This window comes from Schistocerca serialis, chromosome 4 (assembly GCF_023864345.2).
Source record: "Schistocerca serialis cubense isolate TAMUIC-IGC-003099 chromosome 4, iqSchSeri2.2, whole genome shotgun sequence".
Taxonomy (NCBI): Eukaryota; Metazoa; Arthropoda; class Insecta; order Orthoptera; family Acrididae; genus Schistocerca; species Schistocerca serialis.
Genome location: NC_064641.1, coordinates 481,597,029 through 481,619,996, shown reverse-complemented (window position 1 = coordinate 481,619,996; position 22,968 = coordinate 481,597,029). Strand labels below are relative to the sequence as shown.

The 22,968-nt window shown below is 43.1% G+C and overlaps 1 protein-coding gene across 2 annotated transcripts in view; it reads left to right on the top strand.

Moving 5' to 3' along the window:
- LOC126475168 (tRNA N6-adenosine threonylcarbamoyltransferase) overlaps positions 1–22,968 on the top strand; it is a 77,436-nt gene that overhangs the window by 2,082 nt on the left and 52,386 nt on the right. For both annotated transcript variants that reach the window (XM_050102796.1, XM_050102795.1), the window contains exon 2: positions 7,897–8,118. In XM_050102796.1, the coding sequence (XP_049958753.1) occupies positions 7,897–8,118 (222 nt within the window). The remainder of the gene's footprint in view (positions 1–7,896; positions 8,119–22,968) is intronic.

The window sequence follows — 22,968 nt, the reverse complement described above, 5'->3', positions numbered from 1 at the left end:
CGAAACTCTAATGAATCCGATACCACACGTTAAACTCATCATGACCTCATCCACTATCGAGGGCACCATCAAATGCAAAAACACGATATCTACAAACACAGCCAACATAAACACACCATGCTGTAGTGACATCACATACCACACCACAATTAAATTGTATGGAATTGGGCACTTCTGTTGTCAAGTGAAATGTCCGATTCCTGTGGTTTTGTTGGTGTACCAGAGTGTTGTTGGTTAATTTTTTTGTATTATTTGTTTTATGATAGTGCAGTGTTTTTTATTGTATATTTAGCTTGTCCCCGTCATAAATCCTCCAGTTTTCCGCAGTTGTCCTGATTGTTTCATTTTATTTTTGGAGTGACATGTTAATGTGCCATTTTTATTTTTGTTTGCATTTACTGGCATGTGTATGTTCTGACGTCATTGTTGCCATATTGTATGTGCTGGAACTAGCTGTTTCCTCCATGTTGTTGATGTCATGTATGGAATTGGATGCTTCTGATAATTGACAAAGTACCAGATTGCTTTCAACTACAAATCTTTTCCCCACTTATCACACATTGTTGTAGACTAAACTGAAACAAAGAAAGGACAAATTAAGTCTTGTAATTGATTAGTATGTTGCAATGTTTTGATACAGAAAATGTTTCATATTTGTAAGCCTACTGAAATGTTCCACATCATAGTGAGATGTGAAATACAGAAGCGTCTAATTCCACCCATCTGCTTTGACCCATGATGTCAGAAATATGGCAGAAATGACCATACACCATGACTCTGATATCCGCCTATGACGTCATTGCGTAAACATGATAAAAAACATGAAAATACATCAAAAAACCCACACACACACACACACACACACACACACACACACACACTCCCAAAAAAAACCAATGACACTAATGGGACAAGTGTGGGAAATTGAGGGTTTTTGGGTGGGGACAAAGTAAATATAAACAAATTTAGACACACACCCCCATATCAAACCATACAAAACGACGAAAACAAACGTCAACACAAAACTCCCCAAATTCCATTAAACACAATATCCTCTGGAAGTGGACACTTCCCTTGACTTATATAGCTCTAAAGCAACTCCCGACACCAGAACACCCACAGCCACAACCACGCATTGTAATGGAACACTTCCCTCAACCCCAACACACAACAAATACACTAAGAACAAGAAAAATAAAAACTTACCTCAACATAGTCCCGGTGCCGCAACCTTGATCGGCCACCACAATCTCAAACACACACACACACACACACACACACACACACACACACACACACATGCATACCCACACACATCCACAAACCAATGAAAAATACACTACCAGAAGAAAGACCCAACCCACCCACACCCCATCCCCCAACCCAACCTCCCCCCTCACCTCAAAATAATATACTCATAAACAAAAACCAGATGCAAAATAAAAAAATCTCAATCACACACTACAACTCAACAAAAACTGCAACAAAATAGATCCTCCACAACTAAATCACACACCACCACACTCCCCCCCACCAACAACTAACCCCCCCCCCCCTTCCTGAGCTGCAGCCACCTGCCCACCCAAACCACCACAACTAAACACCTTCGGCCTGTACATCTTACTAATAGCCTGTAAAAAACAATAGCCCTCAGGGACACTCTTCTGCCAACAGTACTCATCTAAATTAGAGTGAAGGTTGGAAGAGCGCCTCTTCCACCTCCCAAGAATTGACTTAATGCCCCCCCCCCCACATCCTCTCTATAGAATTCGTACAAGCCCCCATTTCATAGTTTCTAAACTCTAAACTATGGTTAACAAACTTCCTGGCAGATTAAAACTGTGTGCCCGACCGAGACTCGAACTCGGGACCTTTGCCTTTCGCGGGCAAGTGCTCTACCAACTGAGCTACCGAAGCACGACTCACGTCCGGTACTCACAGCTTTACTTCTGCCAGTACCTCGTCTCCTACCTTCCAAACTTTACAGAAGCTCTCCTGCGAACCTTGCAGAACTAGCACTCCTGAAAGAAAGGATATTGCGGAGACATGGCTTAGCCACAGCCTGGGGGATGTTTCCAGAATGAGATTTTCACCCTGCAGCGGAGTGTGCGCTGATATGAAACTTCTTGGCAGATTAAAACTGTGTGCCCGACCGAGACTCGAACTCGGGACCTTTGCCTTTCGCGGGCAAGTGCTCTACCAACTGAGCTACCAAAGCACGACTCACGTCCGGTACTCACAGCTTTACTTCTGCCAGTACCTCGTCTCCTACCTTCCAAACTTTACAGAAGCTCTCCTGTGAACCTTGCAGAACTAGCACTCCTGAAAGAAAGGATATTGCGGAGACATGGCTTAGTCACAGCCTGGGGGATGTTTCCAGAATGAGATTTTCACTCTGCAGCGGAGTGTGCGCTGATATGAAACTTCCTGGCAGAGTCTCGGTCGGGCACACAGTTTTAATCTGCCAGGAAGTTTCATATCAGCGCACACTCCGCTGCAGAGTGAAAATCTCATTATGGTTAACAACTTAATGATTGTAGCCCCTCTCACGCAACCCCCTATAAGAAGAAAAAGTATCTGAAACTACAGTGGAACCCGGTTCTATAAGTTCCTCAATTAACCCCACTTATTCTGCCTTAGACCGCACCTTCACAAACCTGAAAGCACATTCCGAACACCCACCCCCTGGTTGAACAGCCCCCCACACACAGAGGCCAACCACAGACTTACCCCTGCCATACTTCCTTTTCCCAAAATGCAACTCACCCACCTCCACCACAACCCAAGGCCCACTCAACTTACCCCTGTACTTAATAAACTCAGAATATACTTCACGGCAAAACAAAAAACCAGTCACTCACGCCAGTCTTATGCGTGCAAAAACTCTGTAACAAAAGTAATACGTCAACAACACAATCTTGCACATGTGCAACCTAGACTTCTCGAACCAGCAACCATTTCGTATGGAGTGCCATAGGTTATCCCTGTGGCACCGCCACATGTAACCGTCCCTGCTCCAAGACGCCGGAACTTTTGCCAATGTCATTTCCTTCCGACACACAGCACGCTTGACCACCTCTGCCATCAACCCAAAAAGCTGTAGAAATTTGATCAGCTCCAACTGAGTCATGCTCATCATAGTGTGGAGTTGCACACTACTTATTTTATCTGTCATATCCATACCTAACAAGACCAACAACAAATTCATTTACTCACATTAACATGTGACCTACAGCAAACAGCACTACAATAACTTTCACACAAAAGCACTAAATCATTAACTCACTGAAACCAATTCCGCTCGAAAGACAGCCAAAACTTGAATCAGCCACTAGACTCGGTAAGACCAAATTGAACCCATTACACCACAAAACACGAAACCCCTAAACACACCACCGGAGGGCACCATGAACCCCAACACAATGACACCTACAAACACGCCATATTCACAAACCACACTCTGCACCGTCATGACGTCACACGCCTCAACAGCATTACGTTGCGGGTCAAAGCCGACAGGTGGGATTGGACGCTTTGGTCGATCTGCGAGATGGAACAGTGACATAGTAATGTCTAATCTTGTCCTCACTGTTCCTCACAATCCATACGTGAGCGATACGTAGGGATTGTAATGTATTCCAAGAGCCAGTGTTTAAAGCCAATTCTTGAAACTTTCTTAATAGATGTTGTTGGGATAGTTTGCATCTACCTTCAAGAAAGAGTCTTTCAGTTCAGTTCCTTCAGTATCTTTGCAACACTCCTCCATGATTTAAATAAATGTGACCATTCATGCTACCCTTCTCTGTATTCATTCAGTATTCTCTGTTAGTCCTAATCTGGTATGCGTCCCACATACTTGAGCAGTAGTCTAGAACCAGTCGCATGAGAAATTTGTGAGCAATCTCCTTTGTAGCCTGATTGCACTTCCCCAGTATTCCACCCATGATTGAGCCTGTGTGATCATTTCATTTCATATCCCTATAAGGTTATATTCAGGTGTTTGTGTGAACTGGCTGATTCCAGCTGGGACTCATTGATATAGTCATAGGATAATATGTTTTTTTTTTTGTTTTGTGATATGCACAGCTTTAAATTTCTAAACATTTAGACCAAGTTGCCAATCTGAGAATCACTTTGAAATTTTATCAAGATCTGACTGAATATTTATGCAGCTTCTTTCCGATAGTACTTCATTATAGGTAACTGCATCATCTGCAAAAACTCGAAGGTTACCATTAATATTGCCTGAAAGGTCATTAATAACAACATGAACAGCAAGAGTTCCAACACACTTCCCTGGGGCACACCCGAAGTTACTTCTACATCTGATGATTCTCCATCCAAGATAATATGCTGTGTCCTCCCTACCAAAATGTCCTAAATCCAGTCACAAATTTCACTTCTGACAATAAGCATAGGCATGGCACAAAGTCAAATGCTTTTCGAAAGTCAAGAAATACGGCCTCTGTCTGACTGTCTTGATCCAAAGCATTCTGTGTGTCATGTGAGAAAAGTACGCATTGTGTTTCAGTGATCAGTCTTTTCTGGAATGCGTTCTGGTTGGCATGGAGGAGATCATTCTGTTTGAGATACATGGTGTTTTAGCTCAGAATATTTTATAAGACTACAACAAATAGGTGTCAAGGATTCTGGCCAGTAGTTTTATGGATCACTTCTACTACCCTTCTTGTAGACTGTTGTGACCTGTGCTTTTTTCCAGTAACTGGGCACAGTTTTTTGTTTGAGGGATTGTAGTTAAGAGGGGCTAACTCAGCTGCAAATTCAGATAGAATCTACTAGGGGTTCCTTAGGGCCCTAGAGCTTTGTTCAATTTTAATATTTTACCTGTTTCTCAACACCACTGACACTTATACTGATTTCACTCTGGACTCACATTCAGCAGTACAGCGATTCTAAACTGCGTTCGGCCATCCTGATGTAGGTTTTTGTGTGATTTCCCTAAGTCTCTTCAGGCAAATGCCGTGATGGGTCCTTTGAAAGGGCACAGCCAATTTTCTTCCCCATCCTAATCCTATGGGACCATTGACTTCTCTGTTTTGGCTGCTTTGTCCCCTCCCCCAAATCAACCAACCAACCGATTTTGCTATTCTTTACAGTGATATGAGAATTAAATTGGGGCAATTTTCCTAGGTTTCCCTTTGCAAAGGAACATTTGAAAACAGTTAAGCATTGCAGCTTTTGCTTTGCTACTCTCAAATTTAGGTTCTGCTTCATTCACTAGGGACTGGACACAAATGTTGGTGCCAGTGACATACGTCTAACATTTCCTCGGATTTTGTGAAAGATTATTTGAAAATATTCTGCTACGGTAATCATTGAAAGCTTCATGCCTCGCTGTCTTGACAGCCAAATGTGTTTCATTCGGCATCTCTTTATCTGTAGCCCTACACTTTGTTTTATGCCTATTATGCAGTAATCTCATTTTCTAGAGACAGTTCTTTACAGTGGCTGTAAACCACGGAGGTTCCCTCCTGTAATGAAATGCTCTACTAGGTACATATCTATCCAGTGTGTGGTCAACAGTTCTTTTAAACTTGAGTCAGAGTTTCTCTACACACTGCCGCCCTGTCCTGAAAGTTTAAAGTTCCTCATTGAGGTATGTCACTACTGTTTTTTTTCTTCTTCTTTTTTTTCCCTAGTTTACTGAACACATGAATCTTTCCACTTGTTTTACTTGTCCTTTGTACTTTGTTAATCATTGTTGCCACAACCACGTCATGGTCACTGATACCAGTTTCAATAAGGACATCCTCAAAGAGGTCAGGTCTGTATGCTGCCATTAGATCCAAAACATTTCTATCATGAGTGGGGTTCCGAAATATCTATCTATGTAGTTTTCAGGCATTTAGCAATGTTTACTTGTTGGATGATTAAAGTCTTCATTGATGATTACAGTATGATTGGGGAGGTTACCTATAAGTGAACTGCAGTTTTCTCTGAAGTTTTATGTTACATCAGGTCATGAGTTTGGTGGGTGTTAGAAGGATCTATTTACTGTTTTATGCCTACTCCTGATACTGAATCTTGCTCAATCTCCCATGCAGCTTCAATTTATATCTCGGTAGATTTGAGTTATTGTCTGCTGTGACAAGTACACCACCTTCATTTCTGATTATCCCATCCTTTAGGTATAGACTTAAATTTTCCCCAAAAATCTCACTGCTATCAATTTCAGGTTTCAACAAGCTTTCTCTGCCTAGAATTACGCGAGCTTCACTGTTTTTCAAGAGCACTTCAAACCCTGGCATTTTGTTGAGAATACTTCAGTAGGTAACTGTTAGGCATGTCATTCAATCTTATGCTGATTCTTCTGGCTTTGCTACAGCTGCCGTTATCTGGATTGGTTGGAGGGTTACCTGATCTAACAAAACTCTTGTGTGCACTCCCCACACAGTCAGGTATCTTGAGTAGCAGCCTCTGATGTGTAGTGCATGTGTAACCCATTTAAAGGGACCCAGCAGTTCACAACCCTGTGACCAAGTTTAGGAAGTTGCAGCCTAACTTGTCACAGAACCTTCGAAGTCTGTTGTTCAGTACTTCCACTCGACTTAAAACCAAGGGGCCACAATTAGTTCTGAGGAAAATGCTGCAAATTGTGAGCTGCTTTGAAACTGTGCTCATAAGGCTGGTCTTCTCAACCTACTGTGCCAGTCACTGGAATGAGCCAGGTACGACCTTGGAGCCTAGACAACAGGCCTCATTTGTTCCAATGTCCACCACAAAGTTGCACCCTGTTCCCTCGGTGGCTGCTGGAATAGCCCCTTCAAAATATTGAATGAGGCCCCCAGGTATACACACTGAGTGCACCTTTCTTGTCTCTTGCTGCCATTTCCATAAGGGTACTACAATTCTCCATACGATTGCATGTATTAATATCCACAGAATAATTGTATAGGAGTTATACTATGCAGATGAAAAGGTGTGCGAGCACTCTTTATTGATTTGTTTGTATACATGGGATTGTAACAACAAATACTACTCCAAGTGGATGTCTTTTCTGTTGTTCAGTTAGTGTCGTTGGCTCTTTCACTGTGTGCGGTTGCTGGCAGTTCATTTCTTTAGGTCATAGCCAATCAGCTGATAGTATACAGTAGCCGATAAGAATTGGTAAATCTAATGATTTGTTTTGGCAGAAGATATGAATTGATTACTTTTGTTTTTTTTGTTGATCTGGCTATTATGGGGTATAAAGTTGGTTACTAGTTTTTGTATATATTTATTGTTCATGTATTGTAAGTTTCTTGGAATATGATAGAATTTTTGGGGATATTGTTGTGTGTTGAAGAAGACAGTGAATGTCACTGTACAAAAACTTCCTATGGTAATGAACTGATCTGTTGTGTGTCCCGGTGAACATTTTGAAAACTATGTGGAGCATTTCCGAAATTTTCCAGTATCCAAGGTTGTGGTTATGCATAACCTAAGAATGCAGTTAAAATCTTATGAAATGTGCTCCAACTCCTCCTTGCTTTATTGATGCATTGTAGTGTCAAAATCAACAGCACATATAGTAAGATTCTTAAGGAAGCTGAAATGTTTATTCAGACCATAAAAAGATGATTTTTTATGTAGTTGCCTTCCAAGATCAGTTTCATAGAGTATGCAAGTAAAAAAGACAGGCTCATTGTTATGGATGCACATGTGTTAATGAATGTGGGGCTAAAAAGGAAGCAATTTTGTGTCCAGAGTGTTTACTGGATGGGCAACTTGTTTATGTTTTCCAGTTTGTTTTAGGTGTAAAATTATAGAGAGTAGAGACTATACCTGTCCATTAATTTTGTACTCATTATTTGTTAGAAGCACATCGAACCTCGTAAGAAGTAGTTGATGCTCTAATTGTATGTTTGAGCCAATCTTTTTTCTTTTATTTTACAGGTTTTATGCCTGGTGAAACAGCACAGCATCATCGATCCAACATCAAGAGTTTATTAAGAGAAGCTCTGACAGAAAGTGGTGTTAAACCAAATGAGATTGATGTAGTTTGCTACACAAAAGGCCCCGGCATGGGAGCTCCGTTGGTTGCAGTTGCAATTGTGGCACGTACAGTGGCTCTTCTGTGGAACAAGCCAATTGTGGCTGTTAATCATTGCATAGGGCGTATCCTTTATTGTTATTTAAAGAGCATATAATGTACATTCGACAAAACAGAACCATTCCCGAAAAATGGCTGAGTCCCATATTGTATACATAAAAAAATCTACTCACCAAGCAGCGGCAGAACACACATAAAAGACAGTTGTAATTGGCAAGGTTTCAGAGCTAGTGGGTCCTTCTTCAGGCAGAAGGAAGAGGGGTAAAAGCAAAGGACTGGGGAGGTCTAGGAAAAGGGGTGGATTTCGGGGAAAGTCACGCAGAACTGCGGGTACCTTCTCATTCCATACAGTAAGTCTCCCCTGACCCGCGGTTCTGAGTGACTTTCCGGAAATGCCTTACTGCCATTAGAATGTAATCTAAGTAAATGACTCTTTATGTTCTGCTTTGCCATTGTTTTTAATTTACCCCAAATGATACTATCATTACTGAAATGATTCCGTACTTATTTTCATCAAGATTCTGACTAAAGAAGTGCTGAGCTCTGTTGGGAAGTATCAGAACTGATTTCTCACTGTGTCTGAGGCATGCAGCAGTGACATACCATTACAGAGCTGGACAGTGTCAAGAATGTTGATTTTGAAAGTGCTGAATTTAAATTTTTTTTTGAGCTTATTTGCTTGTGGGGCTTTAATATCTGACGTTGAGTAGCTGTTGCAACAATATTCATTTGATTAAATTCTTCACTAAATACAATTTCATTTGCTGTAAGGAATTATCTTTCAAACTGAGCAGCCTAACTATGAGGTTAGTTTTATAGCACAAGATGGCTATATGGAAATGCGTGGGTTTCCTAAGAAGTGACAATGACATATTAGGATGCACTACCTCACACTAGTAGCTCGATTCAGACCCACAGTTTTAGTAAGTGACTTAACAATTTTGTCAGTACTGTGAAGCAGTCTGTTGAGGATTCTGTTGTGCTGATATTGATTAGGCATCATATCACATTTGTGCGATAGACAAAGCAAGAGAGGAAGCTGAGTCCACATCATCTATTTTTCGTAAAGTACAGCTTCGTGTGTGGAATTCATGGGGCCATTTAACATGTGTTATCCCCAAGAAATAGAAATCTGATGGGCAAATAACCCAGTCCCCCCTTGCTATAAACAGCCTCTGGAAATGGGACACTTACATGTACAGGCATACATGTACAGACAATGACTTTGCAGTTCACCAGGAGTCTGACATACAAGATTCAAACAATGGAGTAAATGTGACTCCAAATGGTTTCCAACCAACTCACAAAACCAACAAGTCACATCAAAAGCCACCAGCTACAGTAAAATCAGCATGTTCCAAATCTACTAAGTAGCTAACATTGTCTTCATACAGGAAACATTTGAAACAGTTTAAAGAGAAGAATGCTGTAACAGAATCAAGGGAGACAGAAACGAAGTCTGATACAAATTTTAACTGGGGACAGTGCTTTAGATGTGCAATCTGAATAAGAAGTCACTAAATGTGTGTTCTGCAGCAGTCATTTCTCTTGAGACTAAGAGAGAGAAATGGGCGCAGTGCATGGAATGTTATCCTTGGGCTCACAGAGAGTATTAACTTGAAAAAGAGCTTTCATATGCTTCGACTGCATTTCTTTTGCACAATAATTACAGGAAATGTTGGAGAGACAGTAAGAAAGAATATATTATTATTTTAGGGTCTACTTGTTCTTTTATTTGTCAGTATCTCTGACTGTCGCTTATTAGGACACCATTTCTACTTCAGTTCAGATTGATTAGTTTTGTTCTTTTCTCAAATTTGCTTGTGTTAAGTAGCATGAATTCAGTAATTAAAATCTAAAGTACAATGATTTCATTTAGATTTCCAGTTAACAAACATACAGTTATTTCAAATGTAATGATATAAAGTGGAGTAATGTGAGATAAAAGTGTCACATCAGGGATGAGGTAATTGGAAGGTCCACCGACCACTGGCATCAATTTCCTGCCTCGTCCTATGAGGCTTTGAGATGGTTAGCCTCTGGATGTGTGTGTCATCTGCCATGTAACTCTCCCATTTCTTCAACACTAGGTCCCACAGATGTTCTACTGTGCATAGGGCCAGTGCGACCAATGTAAATTGCAGGTGATGCTTCAGTTTGGCACCTAAGTTTTCAGTGGGACTCAAGTATGGCACTTGAAAAGGCCAGTTGATCAGGTTGACGTCAGCCTGTTGTGAAAACCGTAATGGACTTTTCGACTTGTATAAACCGGTGGTGGTCTTGAACTGGGTCACTCCACCGGGACAGCAGATAGTGCATCCTCATACGTGGCACCATAGTATATTTCATGATGTGTACATACTGATCCATGGTGAGGTGACCATAAGTTCGATGTAGTATCGCTGCCCCATCGAATGACATGAACACCCAGCATGAGAGTCTGATACAGCCAACACACACATTTTGCACCCTGTACTGAGAGTCATAATGTGCTTCCTCTGGCATGTAGACCACAACCAGACCCTCATTCACTGAGCTAAATATTAACATCATGTGAAAATGAGATGTAGTGCCAGTTATGATCTACAAATTCAGTGAAGACTAGCCCATAAAATTTGTGGCTACCAGAGAGAGCCTCCGTATTAGCACCCCTGGCAGCCGTAAAGCCAGCATCCGGTAAGCGGCTAAAACAGATTGCTAGCATCCAGGGACATTGGTCTCAATCGTGAGTTGGATGGTATTTAAAAATGGACATTCCGTTTAGGTGTCAATTAATTTGTTGTCTTACTGAAGCTTTGAAATCTTTGCTAAGCCCAACCTTCGAAGCTGGCCACTTAGCCCCATCTCACACCACCACTTTACGCACTTCTAGATACAGCACAATTGAACGCTGCACCTTACTGCCACTACATATGCACTGAAATCGGTCATTTGGGACAAGTGCCATGTGACTTTAGTCATACTTCTACTACAGGGTGTTTCAAAAATGACCGGTATATTTGAAACGGCAATAAAAGCTAAACGAGCAGCGATAGAAATACACCGTTTGTTGCAATATGCTTGGGACAACAGTACATTTTCAGGTGGACAAACTTTCGAAATTACAGTAGTTACAATTTTCAACAACAGATGGCGCTGCAAGTGATGTGAAAGATATAGAAGACAACGCAGTCTGTGGGTGCGCCATTCTGTACGTCGTCTTTCTGCTGTAAGCGTGTGCTGTTCACAATGTGCAAGTATGCTGTAGACAACATGGTTTATTCCTTAGAACAGAGGATTTTTGTGGTGTTGGAATTCCACCGCCTAGAACACAGTGTTGTTGCAACAAGACGAAGTTTTCAACGGAGGTTTAATGTAACCAAAGGACTGAAAAGCGATACAATAAAGGATTTGTTTGAAAAATTTCAACGGACTGGGAACGTGACGGATGAACGTGCTGGAAAAGTAGGGCGACCGTGTACGGCAACCACAGAGGGCAACGCGCAGCTAGTGCAGCAGGTGATCCAACAGCGGCCTCGGGTTTCCATTCGCCGTGTTGCAGCTGCGGTCCAAATGACGCCAACGTCCATGTATCGTCACATGCGCCAGAGTTTACACCTCTATCCATACAAAATTCAAACGTGGCAACCGCTCAGCGCCGCTACCATTGCTGCACGAGAGACATTCGCTAACGATATAGTGCACAGGATTGATGACGGCGATATGCATGTGGGCAGCATTTGGTTTACTGACGAAGCTTATTTTTACCTGGACGGCTTCATCAATAAACAGAACTGGCGCATATGGGGAACCGAAAAGCCCCATGTTGCAGTCCCATCGTCCCTGCATCCTCAAAAAGTACTGGTCTGGGCTGCCATTTCTTCCAAAGGAATCATTGGCCCATTTTTCAGATCCGAAACGATTACTGCATCACGCTATCTGGACATTCTTCGTGAATTTGTGGCGGTACAAACTGCCTTAGACGACACTGCGAACACCTCGTGGTTTATGCAAGATGGTGCCCGGCCACATCGCACGGCCGACGTCTTTAATTTCCTGAATGAATATTTCAATGATCGTGTGATTGCTTTGGGCTATCCGAAACATACAGGAGGCGGCGTGGATTGGCCTCCCTATTCGCCAGACATGAACCCCTGTGACTTCTTTCTGTGGGGACACTTGAAAGACCAGGTGTACCGCCAGAATCCAGAAACAATTGAACAGCTGAAGCAGTACATCTCATCTGCATGTGAAGCCATTCCGCCAGACACGTTGTCAAAGGTTTCGGGTAATTTCATTCAGAGACTATGCCATATTATTGCTACGCATGGTGGATATGTGGAAAATATCGTACTATAGAGTTTCCCAGACCGCAGCGCCATCTGTTGTTGAAAATTGTAACTACTGTAATTTCGAAAGTTTGTCTGCCTGAAAATGTACTGTTGTCCCAAGCATATTGCAACAAACGGTGTATTTCTATCGCTGCTCGTTTAGTTTTTATTGCCGTTTCAAATATACTGGTCATTTTTGAAACACCCTGTATATTCGTATTACACTTGTGACACATCAACTAACAATAGTGTAAAAAAAGAAAATATGGCATTGAGATGACTTGAACCCTAATCACTGCAGTGGAACCCCAGAGTCTTAAACATTGCCACATGGGTGCCCCACATCTGTACAAACTTGCAGTTATTTGTTTATTCGAGGCTGAAGTAGCTTGGCATTTCAAACAGATAAAAGTAAGAATTATAATGTATATATAAAACAGAATGCAGAAATTTGACACAATTACAGAAAATCAGTAAGATCTATAAGTAAACTTGTTACAATATGAAGGAAAGAAATACATTACTAAAAGTTGTTACATGTTATTGTTGCCAATGTGTGATGCATTACCTTGTACCCAACCAAAGGTACCAGAGATAATCAGGACATGCGAACAATTCTGTTTTTTCAACTGTATGGTCATTCATTATTATTACATTGCTGATTGTCCATTTTGCAGTCATTCAGAGCTTTGAAGGAGGAGCTATAAAGAATGTTTCTCAGCTTGCTTTAAAGTGATTTCATTATTGTAGATTACCGACCAACCCCAGCTGTGCATGGGTAACGCTAAGTATCAGTGCCTGGATGACTTGTCTGGCATAGTGGTAACTTTGTTTATGGGACACTGTGTAGAGCTATGATTGAAAATCAGAGAGCAATGTTAAGTAAATGAATATCATCACTTTCATTTGAATTAAATGTTTTATTATCACATTCCACTTGCTGGTGTACTGCAGAGTGCCTAAAGGCATGAGCAAAATGCCTGACCACAACCCGCTCCAAGTTGTGCAACATATTTGCCATTTTCTTTTTATCTAATTTGAATTATGGTTTTCAGTGAGATGAGGAGCTGCAACGATCAACAAATGTTACAGCAACAAATGCGGCGGCAAGTCTTACTCAACACAATGCTCATGACTGGCAGGAGCACAGTGCACAGCCTCAGCTTCTAGTGTTTCAGTCAGCGTCTGGAGCCACTTGTTTGCGAACAGGAAATGATGTTTATGACTGTTTTTTGAACTTTTTTCGTGGCAGTGCTATCCGAAACATCAAGACCAAAACAAATAGGTATGCAGGTACAAAAATTGCCACAATTTAACTGCGAAATGAAATAAAAAAGAACTCTGTGTGGCACAAATGGCATTCATTAAAACTACACAAAATATATTGTTCCCAGCCCCCCACCCCTCCCCAACAGTTCTGCAGTGAAGTTAGCAAAGCTTAGTGACTATTGGTCAACTGATCCATTTTCATTTTTACAAACAGGCGTTGTGAGTTGATTGTTGAGCCGTGATAGGTTTTCCAGTTTTGTGTTCATGCTGGATGCCAATGACAACTCAACGTACATAAAAAAAGGAGAGGAAAACTATGACACTCTTCATAAAATTAGACCTGTGTTCAACTTTTTTGTCAACAAATGTAGATTCAGTGTCATGCCACACGAAAATTTGACTACAGATTAAGCTATTTATCCATTTCATGGATTTGTTGGCATTAAGGGTTTACATGAAAAATAAACCCAATAAATATGGCATAAAGCTTTATGCACTTTGTGATACTGCAACAGGCTATGTCCTGAACTGCGATGTTTACACAGGATCAGCAGGGAGGACTGACCACCATATTCCAATGTTAGTAGACAGACTCTGTTCTCCATATTGTGGTAAAGGCCACTGTGTCTACATGGACAGATATTACACTAGTGTTCCTCTATTGAAAATGTGGGAGAAAAAATACATTAGTTGTTAGAACTGTAATGAAAAACAGAAAGGCTTACCAACAAGCTTCAAAACAAAAAAACTGAAGCAAAATGAAATGATATTTTTGAGGAATGGGCCCATTCTAGTGCTGAAGTGGATGTATACTGTCTATCACCCCCCAGGGGACTCGTCATTCTTTGGCGGGTTTGTGCTCGGCTACCACGGGGCCCCAGCCTTAGCAGCACTTTTTCCCTTCAGTGCTGCACGTCTATCCTCTTGTTATTCCTTTTCCGCTCCTTTGGGGAACATGTCTGGTGTATTATTGGGAATGTTCTGCATTCTGTTGCTGACCTGCGAACAGTTTCAACTTTCTTTTTGGCTCCTTTTTCCTTTTCTTGTCTCCCTTCTCCTCTCATTCCTCCACTTCAGCGTTTGAGGATCCTCTTTTTTTCTTCTTCCTTCATCGTGCACTCCTGAAGGCTGGCCCATGCGTCTGACGTGTATAAGGTGTCTGGGTAATGCACAATACCCAGCCCCAGGTCGACAGATAGGCTTCACACGTACCTCCTGGTACAGGCCAGGCCCAGGGAGGGGTGATTACCTGAGCTGTAACCTTCCCAGCTTGCCCATTGGTCCCTCCATCAGGTGTTTTGGGAGGTGTGACCTGAGGTGTGAACAATCACCTAAGGCGGGTATGCCCCTTTGTGTAACGGGCCCCAGTTGGAAGGAGCACCCCATCGGAGACGCTGGCAATCATGGGGGATTTCATCGCGATGAGTCACTCATCCTCTCAATCGACGTCGATGAATCGTAAATGTAATGAGGCTACTAATTCGAAGACTCTTGTCATTGCACTGCGCTTCCTTGTGGTATCACATACTGAAGACGGTCAGTCCCTCACTATGGTCAATCCATTTATTATTCAGAAAGATGTTGATGCAATTGCTGGGCCTGTGAAATTCTGCTCTCGTTTACAGAATGGCACCTTGCTTTTGGAGACGGCATCTGATGCTCAAGCACAGCAACTACTTGCTGCCTCGGTTATCCACGGCTACCCTGTTCGTGTCGAGACTCATAGAACTTCGAATTCTTCCCGTGGTGTAATTTACACCAGGCTGCTTGGCGGTCTAACCCAGGCCAAAATACAATCTTACCTCTCTGAACACAGTGTCATTGCCATTCATCGTGTAATGAAAAGGTCGATTCCTCCTTGGTGCCCACCCGCACTCTTTTCCTGATGTTTGATAGGGTGGTGCTGCCGTCCAAGATTAAAGCAGGCTATGGAATCATTACGGTCGTACAATCCGAATCCAAAGCGCTGTTACCAGTGTCATCATTTCAGTCACACTAGAACGTCTTGTCGACATCCAGCCAAATGAGTAACCTGTGGTAGGGATGCACACGAGGGCGAATGTCTACCTCCCCTTCCCTGCTGTATTAACTGCAATGGCGGCCACGCCACCTCCTCCTGGGATTGTCCTTTGTATCTAAATGAGTGGGCTGTTAAAGAGATTTGGGTAAAGGAAAAAGTGCCTTACCCAGTAGCTCGCAAGTTACTGGCTAGTCGCAAACCTTTGTTCTCCCATCTGGCACTTACAGTTCAGTTCTTGTTACCCCTCGCTCCATGAAGGACATGGCTACATGCAACCTCAGATTTGGCTCTGAGGTTGTGAAGTCACCCAGTGTCAAGGTAGCATTGTCATCGTCCCATCCCACTGTGCAACAAACTGTCAAACTCTTGCCTAAATGGGTGGAGCTACCCACTACACAACCGGCAGACAGGAAAGGCCAGAAGGAGTACTCCTGAGATGACTTCCTCCGTCCCTCCTGCCAAACATCACCCAAATCTTCCTCTACCCAGAAGGGCTCGAAGAAGTCCGCTGAAGACAAACTGTCTTCCCCTTCACCAGTTCGAAGATCCTGCTCATCGGTGTCGCCACGTGGTCGCTTAGCCCGGCCGGCCTCTGTCTCGCCAGTGTGCACCACCAACCATTTTTCTGCGTTGGACTCCACCGACCGCCTGCACAAGCACGCCAATGCTTATGTGGACTCCATGGAGCAGGATCCTCCTGCTTCTGTGCCCTGTAGTAGTGACTCTCCACCAGCTGTCCCTCAGCAGACACTGAGTTGACATCCCTACATCTCTTCCTCCTCATGACTGTCCTCCAATGGAATGTTTGAGGCCTTTGGTCCCACAAAGATGATTTGCAGCTGCTTCTTGCATCGCAGCATCGCCTTGTACTTTTCCTTCAGGAAACTAAATTGCGCCCTCAAGACTGCTTTGTGCTTCCACATTACTTACCGATTCGTTTTGACCTTTCACCTGAGTTCGGCATCCCATCTCATGGGGTGTCATGCTGCTTATACGGGATGGCCTTCATAATCAACCCCTCTCTCTGACTACCCGTTTTCAAGCTGTTGCCATTCTTCCTTCCCCACCTGACTTTCTCCCGCTGTACCATTTATGTACCTCCGTCCTTCGATGTCACCAGGGCTGACTTCCTTCAACTTATTGGGCAGCTACCTCCACTGTTTTATTATTCGGTGACTTTAATGTGCATCATCCCCTTTGGGGTTCTCCCAGGACGTGCCAAAGAGGTGCCCTCTTGGCTGACATTTTAACCAACTCAACCTCTTCTGCCTTAACACTGGTGCACCCACTTTCCTCTCTGACTCCTCGCACACCTATTCCCATTTGGACCTATCCTTTTGCACTGCCCAGCTTGCCCATCGTCTTGAGTGGTCTGTTCTTTCTGATGCCAACTCAAGTGACCATTTCCCATGTGCTCTCCATCTGCTGACTCCTACCCCATCCACATGCATGCCCAAGTGGCAGCTTATCAGGCTGACTGGCAGCTTTACTCCTCCCTGGCGACCTTCACAGAAAAAGATTTCCTCAGTTGTGATGAACAGGTGGACTATCTCACAAATATTATCCTTACTGCTGCAGAACATTCCATTCCTCGCACTTCCTCATTACCACATCGTGTCTTAGTCCCCTGGTGGACTGAGGCGTGCCGCGTCGCAATTCATGGACAGAGACGTGCTCTCCGTGTTTTTAACTGCCACCCTACACTGGAAAACTGCATTTATTATAAACAGTTGCATGCAAAGTGTCGTCGAGTTATTCGGGATAGCAAAAGAGCTAGTTGGATTTTGTTCACTAGTTCTTTTAACAGTTCCTCATCTTCCTCTATTGTGTGGACCAACCTCTGACGGCTCTCTGGAACCAAGATCCATTCCCCCATTTCCGACCTGACAGTAGTTGCCGCTCTCATCATGGGTTTTGTTGCTATCCCCAACACCTCGGGCTGCCATTTTGTGGAAGTTTTGAGCTCTTCCCACAATCACCCTGCCTTTATCCATCGGAAACGATTGGAAGAGGCTTGGGCGATGCCCTTCTTTTCTCCTAATCGTGAGTGCTACAATGCCACCTTTACTATGAGGGAACTAGATCTTGCTCTCAGTTCATCCCGGTCCTCTGGCCCAGGGCCAGACACTATCCACATTCAGATGTTGCAGCACCACTCTCTTGCAGGCAAGCACTTTGTGCTTAACACATACAACCACATCTGGGCTCTGGGCACATTTCCTGGACACTGCCGTGAAGTCACAGTCATACCCATACCTAATCCCGATAAGGATAAAAACCTTACTTCTAGCTACCGCCGCATCTCTCTTACCAGCTGCATTTGCAAGGTGATGGAATGTGTGATTCATGCCTGGCTGGTGTGCTGGCTCGAATCTCGCCATTTACTCACGAATGCACAGTGTGGATTTTGAGCGTGGCGTTCTGCAGTTGACCATCTCGTTACTTTGTCCACCCATGTCATGAATGGTTTTCTGCAGCAATCCCAGACTGTGGCCGTGTTTTTCGACTTGTAGAAGGCCTACGACACCTGGAGAACTGGTATACTCTGTACTCTTTACATGTGGGGCTTCTATGGGTGCCTGCCCTGTTCTCTTTGGGCATTTTTACAAGATCGAGTTTTCATTGTGCATATGGGTTCTGCTTTGTCGGACACCTTTATTCAGGAAAATGGTGTGCCTCAAGGTTCAATCCTGAGCGTCATCCTATTTGCTATTGCCATTAACCCTATCATGGCATGTCTCCCACCAGCTCCCTTTTTGTTGATGGTTTTGCCATCTATTGCAGTTCTCCACGGACCTGTCTCACTGAGTGGCGTCTTCAGCACTGTCTTGATCATCTTCACTCCTGGAGCATCGCCAATGGCTTTCGCTTTTCCGCTGACAAAACCGTCTGTATGAATTTCTGGTGGCGCAAATGGTTTCTCCCACCATCTCTACATCTTGGGCCTGTTGCCCTTCCGTTCGTTGACACTACGAAATTCCTGGGGCTCATGCTCAATAGGAAACTCTCTTGGTTCTCCCATGTCTCTCACCTTGTAGCCCGCTGTACACAGTCCCTCAATGCCCTACGTGTCCTCAGTGGTATTTCTTGGGGTGCCTACTGAACTCCCCTCCTCCGTTTGTACCGATCCCTTGTCCGTTCGAAACTTGACTATGAGTGCTTTGTTTATGCATCTGCACGCCCATCCTTTTACACCGTGTCAACACTATCCATCATTGTGGCATCCATTTGGCGACAGTGCCTTTTACACCAGCCCGGTTGAGAGTCTATGCTGAAGCTGCTGAACTACCACTGTCCTACCACCATGTCTTTCTCCTCAGTAGATATGCATGTGGTTTGTCTGCCATGCATGGCCACCCTTCCTATGCCTCTGTCTTTGATAATTCCTTCGATTGTCAGTCTTGTCCCTCTTCTCTGTTACCTCCTGGAGTCCGCTTTCCCCAGTTGCTTTGGTGGCTTAACTTCACACTGCCTACAACTTTCCCCATGGTGTGAACCCTTCGCCACCTCGGCTTTGTGAAGCGGCCTATGTTAACCTTGGCCTTCATTCGCTTCCTAAGGATACTACTCCAGCCTCAGTCTGTCACCTTCAGTTTCACGACCTTCGCGTGGAATTTAGCGATAGTACCTTTGTATGCACTGATGGCTCTCGGATTGACCATTAGGTTGGGTGTGCATTCGTCATTGGCACCTGTGTCTTTTGATATTGGCTTCCAGCCCACTCCTCAGTATTTACAGCCGAGCTTTCTGCCTTGTATCAGGCTGTGGAGTACATCCGGTGACACAGCCTTCCCAATTGTGTCCTCTGCTCAGAATCACTCAGCGCCCTCCAAAGTCTCTGTGTGGTATACACTGCTCATCCCTTAGTGCAGCGGGTACAGGAAAACTGTCACTTGCTTACTCTTGGTGGGGCCAGTGTCATGTTTCTGTGGGTCCCTGGCCATGTCGGTCTGCCAGGAAACGAGACTGCTGCTGCTGCCTCAGCCCACGAGTACCTCTATTCCCTCTGATGATCTCTGCATTGCCGTCCGTCCGGAGGTGGTGTCCCTTTGGCTTCGTCATATTAAGCCTCTCCTGGCTTGGATGACCTCCTCTCGGCCCTCCCACCGAGAGGAGATTATTTCAACTTGGCTGCGTATTGGCCACTGCCTTTTTAGCCATTCTCATTTGCTCAGTGGCGCTGCCCCACCACTTTGTACGCATTGTGCCCAAATTTGAACTGTCCGCCACTACTCGCTGGAATGCGTGTTTTTTACTAATTTATGTTCCATCTTGGGTTTGCTATCTGATTTATCAGCTGTTTTAGCAAAGGACGCACGGGCTGTTGCCCGTGTTGTACTTTTTATCCACCGAAGCATTATGGTGAAGGCCATTTAATTTTTAGTTTGGATCTCCATTTTTGCATGGTGTTTTTATTTAGTGCTTTTTCCATTTGCCTAGTTTAGATGTCTCCTATTCTTTCCATTGCGACTGACATATAGTCGTTTCCCTTGTCTCTGTGTTTGCCTTCTATAGTTTTGACTTGGGTGCGTATGACCTCAGTTGTATTTTGCGCCCTAAAACAAAACAAACAAACAAACAACTGTCTACCCACAAAACATCAGGTTACCACCAAAGACATTCCAGTATGTTCAAAAGATGTTATTACAACATTAATGAAATCGGACATTGTAATTTAATACAATAGGAACAAGACTGATATAGATTGTGTGGCTCAGGTCTACAGTTACTACCCATTCGCATGAAAAACAATGGAGTGATGGAAAAAACTTTTCTTTCATGTTTTTGTAATGTCTGTTGTGAACAGTTTTGAACAGTTTTATTTTATACAAGGATGTGAGTAAACAGAAAATCTCTCTTGTGGACTTCATAAAAAAAGTTCCCTTGAAATTGGTTGCAACAGGAGGAGATTTTCGATCTTTAGAACCAACACCAAAGACTGTCCTGGACAGAAATTTTGCTCGTCACTCTCCAGAAAAAGTACCTCCCACAGCCAACAAAGTAAATACTATGCATTATTGCAAAGTTTGCTCTGACAAAGGGAAGAAAAAGTCCAGCAAGTGGATAAGAAAAGAAAGCATACGGTGGTGCAAAGACTGCAACATTGAACTCTGTGTACGTCAATGCTTTCAGGATTACTACTTGAAAGGGAATTATGTATGAAATATATGTAATCACTTTATATCATAAAGTATTAAATAAAAATCGCTTGTGAACCTAATTCTTTTTATTATAAACGCCAGAAATCATGTTATGAAACGTAAAAGTCTTTTCCGTTTCTCAAGTTTTTGGGAATGCTGGTACATCTCTACTGATGCAAGCCCATACGAGGGGTGTTTGAAAAGTCCATGCAGAGTCCTAGAGATGGCAACACCGGCACGTATCGAGGTCATGTTTAGTTAGTAGCATCTTTGGAAAGAACGCACACCAACTTTCAGTCATATAGGTCTATTTCTTTGTGTTTGGCATTCGTGTGAATCGAGGAAGTCAAGTGATTGTCAAAAAATGGATGAAAAAGAATTTCTTGTGGTGATTAAACATTACTTTATGGAAGGCAAAACGACTCTGGAGACTAAAGAGAAGCTTGATAAACATTACGGTGACTCTGCACCTTCGATTAGAACAGTTTATAAGTGTTTTCAAAATTTTCGGAGTGGCCATATGGGCACAAGTGATGCTGAATGTTCTGGACGCCCTGTAGAGGTTACGATTCCAGAAATCATTGATAAAATCCATGATATGGTGATGGATGACAGAAGAGTTAAGATGCGTGAGATTGCTAGTGCTGTGGGCGTCTGAAATGAATGGGTATGTAATATTTTGCATGAACATTTGGACATGAGAAAGAAAGCTATCTGCACGATGGGTTTCGCGATTGCTCATGCTTGACGAAAAACGGAATCGTGTAAAGTGTTGCAAGGATGGTTTGCAGCTGTTCAGGAAGAATCCGTGGGACTTAAAGCGTCGTTTTGTCACTGTGGATGAAACTTGGATACATTACTATACTCCTGAGAATGAACAACAATCTAAACAGTGGGTTGGCATGGGAGAATATGCACCAAAAAAGGTGAAGACCATTCCTTCGGCTGGAAAGGTTATGGTGACTGTCTTTTGGGATTCACAAGGAATAATCCTCATTGACTATCTGTAAAAGGGTAAATCTATTACGTGTTAATATTTTTCATCATTATTGGACCGTTTGAAAACTGAGCTGCAAGAAAACGCCGGGAATTGGACCACAAAAAAGTCCTTTTCCATCACGGACAATGCACCAGCACGCACCTCAGCAGTTGTGGTTGCAAAATTAATGGAAATGGGATTCCAACTCGTTTCACATCCCCCCTATTCTCCAGACTTGGCTCCCTTGGACTACCATTTGTTCCCCAATTTGAAGAAATGGCTGGCAGGACAAAGATTTTATTCAAACGAGGAGGTGATTGTAGCAATTAATAGCTATTTTGCAGACTTGGGCAATTCCTATTATTCGGAAGGGATCAACAAATTAGAACAGCATTGGACAATGTTGAAGAATAAAAAAAAAGGTTTAGGCCAAGCACGTAAGTAGTTTTTATTTTTGCACGGGCTTTTCAAATGCATCTCTGATATAAGCTTACATTTATCCTAATCTATAAAGTATGGAGTTTCAAATGATGCTAGAAGTGTGCCTTTGAGGCCCTTGGTTATTGTACACTTAGTCATTAAAGTTGCTTGAAAACCACCAGTGCACCTGCACTGTCGAGGTGCATGCATAGCAGTGTGGAATGTGTTAAATGATGGCTCGTATCATTCTGTGGAACGTATCTAAAAAATATAAACACTTAATTCCTGTCACATTATGTTATCCACTTCATACAAAAGCCATTTTAGGTGTCATTAGTCAACTTGCCCAGCCATTTTTGTTTGTTGGGGGATGTTAATTAACAGCATTTGCTTTTAATTTGGAACATAATGTGCCGTTGGGGTTGATTCCAGGAGAGGCAGACCTAAACATGTTGCTTAGCGTTTGTTCTGAAGATAGATTTTTTCTTGGCAGAAATTTCCTTTCGTAAGCCTATTGTCATGGTTATTGCAGAATGAAAAGAGGAGAAACTGGGCCTAGCCTTTAGTGCTCAACAAGTTGTATGAGCAGCTGCTAATGGCCTAGCTGACGGCATCAGCACTTTCTGAATTGACAGGTGACAGTATTGGTCAAGGGCAGCGGGTGATGACACTGTGCTAAGTCATGAGTGCGTGGTTATCAGCACCCATACAAATTCCTAATCTTTTCACCATCCAGTCCCACCACTTCCCCAAATGATGAGGACAACACAAGCACC